The 3,950-nt window shown below is 34.7% G+C and overlaps 1 protein-coding gene across 1 annotated transcript; it reads right to left on the bottom strand.

The window, feature by feature from the left end:
• Window positions 1–218: 218 nt before the first annotated feature.
• LOC131997669 (histone-lysine N-methyltransferase SETMAR-like) lies at window positions 219–653 on the bottom strand. Its single transcript, XM_059368885.1, has one exon. It carries the CDS (start codon window positions 651–653, stop codon window positions 219–221), a length of 435 nt encoding a protein of 144 aa, XP_059224868.1.
• Between the last annotated feature and the right edge of the window lie 3,297 nt (window positions 654–3,950).

Genomic DNA, 3,950 nt, shown 5'->3' with positions numbered 1-3,950 from the left:
TAGTATACTCTTATCCTATGGTGGAGGGTATAAAAATATATCGTCACCTTAAGCCATTTTCGACAGGTGTTGCATTTTCGCATCAGTGACTTTGCGAACATTTTAATATAGGAGGGCGGTTCGGAAACTTCTTAGCCTATCAATGAAGGAGAATAGTTAATTTTTCAAAAATATTTTTATTTTTTAATATAATCTCCTGAAACTTCAATACACTTAGTTCAACGCTTATCTAGCAATTCTATGTCTTGATTAAAATAGTGGTTTTCAACTGTAATTGCATCTTCATTTGATGGGTGGTCAAGCAACTCGTACTTTAATTCGTTGATTTTAGCCATTGTTAAAACACTCTTGTGCGCTGGTGCGTTGTCTTGATGAAAAACTATTTTTTTGTGTTGCAAGCCAGGACGTTTTTCTCGAATTTGCACATTTAATTGATCCAAAAGGTTGCAATAGTACTCTGAATTTATTGTTTTACCCTTTTGCAGATAGTCAAGCATTAAAATACCTTTGAAGACCCAAAAAAACGTTGCCACAACCTTAACAGCTGATTGAATTGCTTTGGCCTTTTTTTTTTGGGGCACTTCCTCCAGCTTCAGTCCATTGTTTGGATTGTTCTTTTGTCTCTGGAGTATAGTGGTGGATCCGTGTCTCATCTTATGAAACGACGCTTAAAATCCATTTTATTTCGCTTAAAACTATTCAAGCAAACTTGAGAATTGTTCATTCTTATGTGTGTTTGGTCGACTGTTAACAAATGCGGCACCCATCTTGCCGAAAGCCTTTTCATCTGTAGTTCTTCATGCAGAATTAAATGGACTCGATCATTTGAGATGCCCATGATATTAGCTATTTCACGCACTTTTATTCGTCGATCATTTAATACCATAGCATGCACTTTGGCTAAAATTTCTGTTGTTGTTGCTGTTTTTGGACGTCCACTATGTGGTTCATCTTCAATGCTTGCTTGTATGGCCACGTCTAAATTAAGCAATCCAATTTTTTACTGTTGCATATGAAGGAGTGAAGGAGCACTTTCACCTAACATATACACCATATCATTATGAATTTCTTGTCCCGATAAATCTTTTTTATGTAAATATTTAATGACACCACGAATTTCTAATTTTTCCCATTGTAAACACCTGTTTCTATATGAAGGAGTTGCCAGATCGAAACAAAATTTAACATGCGTTCATAGCAGAGATGGAAGTTTCATAAACATTTAGTTTTTTCTCTGTTTATACCGCGCTTTTTGTGCTAGGCTAAAAAGTTTCCGAACCGCCCTCGTATGTATTGGCTGTATATTACTAATTTATGTCTAAAAAACACATTTTTTACGGATTGCGCTAACTCTACAAAATAATGTAGCAATAATGATTTTTTATTTTTATTATAAATTTTCGTAAAATAAGCCAAGGAAACATTTTTATTTAGGAAAAATGTGTAAAATTTCACTTTTTTCCAAGCTTTATATTTTGATGTAAAAAGAGAAATATGCCAAATATTGTTCGTTTATTGTTCAATTGGCTATGACAGAACATTTGTTCCACTAGCCGAACGTAGAATAGCTTTCCAAGCGCCTCGATCTTCTGCGCTTATTTTATAATCACTGGCATCAAGTTTCGAGGTGTCTTCCACCACTTGATCTTTCCATCGGGCTTTAGGTCGTCCCGGTTTGGGTGTACCACCATGTTTGTCTTCAAAAGACTTTGATGGAGCTTCTTCATCCATTCTGACTGGCCTTTGTATATCGTCGTCCTACAGCTCGTGGTTCATACGTCGCCTATATTCTCCATGAACTCTTATGAACTTAAGATTTCTTATGGGAAGATCAGTTGCTATATCATATTATAGGTCATCTTTGAACTTTAGGCTGTAGATTGAATTAAAAAAACAGACTGACAGCCGGACATGTTAAAATCGCCTATAATTGTATAACGACCCCATATTTTTGTAGGGTTGAAAATGCATAATTTGATGTGGCGCAAATGGAATGCCGAAATGGTCTACTCTTCGGTGGTGGATATAAAAACATATACAGCATTTTTGGCTTGTAGAATATTTGGTAGGTTTCGGTCGGGTTTGGTAGGATTTCTCTTAAATTTTGGTAGGAAATAATTTTCTTAAGTGGCAACACTGATCGTGACTCTCACAACAAACTTTACATGGAAAGCTATAAGCTGTTTCCAACAGAATTGGAACAGTTTTTTGAGACCGAATCTTTTATTGGGAATCAAACTCATCCAAAGGATCACTCAAAATTTTATGTTATTTAGTCTTGTATTTTGCCTTGAACCTACTTAGGGTCTTAGAATGGCAACGATCAGGGATTTTGTTAGTTGTACGGTATTCTTGACATAGATTTTTCTGGGTTAATAAGCCAATTGCAGGCCATATTGCCATCAAAAAGATTATAATCCACACCCACCTAACATTGTTCGGCATTTTAAGTGATGGTATATAACACGTTGGTTAATCGGTTATCAGAAGTTATCAACATTTTTGCGACTATGCATGATTTAAAGGAATCATATCGGATCTGTGATAGGATTTCTAACTACGATTCATAACTCATTGAATATTAGTAACAAAACGTGTCGTAGGTCATATCTTACCTCAATTGTCACTTTGCCTTCTTCAATATCGCGTTGTGTTCATGTTCACCAATCATGCAAATAAATAATGTTTATGACTGTTTTTGCGCTACCACAACAAATTCTTTGTGTTCTTCTTAGCCAGGTGGTGAATAACAAACGACGCACAGTGGCGCAGTTTGTGTTTTGTCGTTGCAAAAATCATATATTTTGAAATGAATAAGGTAATTGAATGATTTAAACGACATATGATAGATAAGTGTCTAACCTATGAAATGTATGTTTGAAAAGGGTGCTCGTCAAATCAAAATTTGTGGAAAAATGGTAACTAAGTGGAGTAATTTTTTTTTTTCAATTTTACACATTTTTTTCCTCTTTTGAGGCTTTATTATTTTAAAATTATCAACCAAAACAACAAAAAAAATTTTTATTTTGAAAAAATTTTTTAATTTTCTGTAAAATTTTCATAACAATTCGTAATTTGGGTTTTTCGGAAATTTTGAGCTGTGAGGCGTATAACTTTAAATAGTAAAGAAAAATCAATAATAAATTTTCCACTAAGTAACGGGGGAAGAACAATCAATATCATATATTATTCGGAGAATTATGTAGGATTTCCAATGGTTTAATCGGATTGCAATCGGTTCAGCTATAGCCCTACAATTTCAAAAATACCGACGATACCTTGACTAAAATCTTAAAAAAAATTTTTGTAAATCCAATATCTCATAAACCTTTAGGGATATTCCAGATATGTAGGCTTGTTTTGTATGTTCTTCGAGCTCTAGCTTTTGCCAAAAAAATCATAACGATGGACTCATAAATTTTTATTTCGCAACTCTTCAAATTGTGAAATGCCCGAAGTGGCCAATATTCATGCCCCCCCCCTGGACCTATAAGGGTCTCCAAATTTTGCATACTTATTGGAAACCATTTCCACATTGACTATGTCAAGTTTCGTGTAGATCCCTAAGATTTTTTCCACTGTGGGAGATGTCCTCCATACAATTTTTGAACCACGTATTTTTTAATTTGTTTGCCTCTAAACGAAAATGGGGTAGCTATGGGCAGCTAAACTTTTTGAAATTATGTTAAGGGCAATCAAGGAGCGTATTTTCAAAATATAGCGATAGTATAAAAGGGTATATCTTTTATTTTCCACCAAATTTGGAAAATTTTTAAAAAATTGGTACTTTTTTTAATTGTAACGCAGGGGTTAGCATATCCGCCTATGATGCTGCAATGGTTATCCCCTTCAAATGTTGGGGACATTTGTGAAGAACTATGCCTTTGAAACTACTAAAAAGACGTTAAGTTTGGCCGCGCCGAACTTTGGATACCCACCACCCTCGGGTA

Source organism: Stomoxys calcitrans, chromosome 1 (genome assembly GCF_963082655.1).
Source record: "Stomoxys calcitrans chromosome 1, idStoCalc2.1, whole genome shotgun sequence".
NCBI lineage: Eukaryota > Metazoa > Arthropoda > Insecta > Diptera > Muscidae > Stomoxys > Stomoxys calcitrans.
Note: the sequence above shows the minus strand (reverse complement) of the source record. Positions and strands in the feature narration are given on the sequence as shown.

What these genes read in the sequence shown, in the direction of transcription:
- LOC131997669 (XM_059368885.1), bottom strand. Translation starts at nt 653, where the DNA reads ATGAGACACGGATCCACCACTATACTCCAGAGACAAAAGAACAATCCA.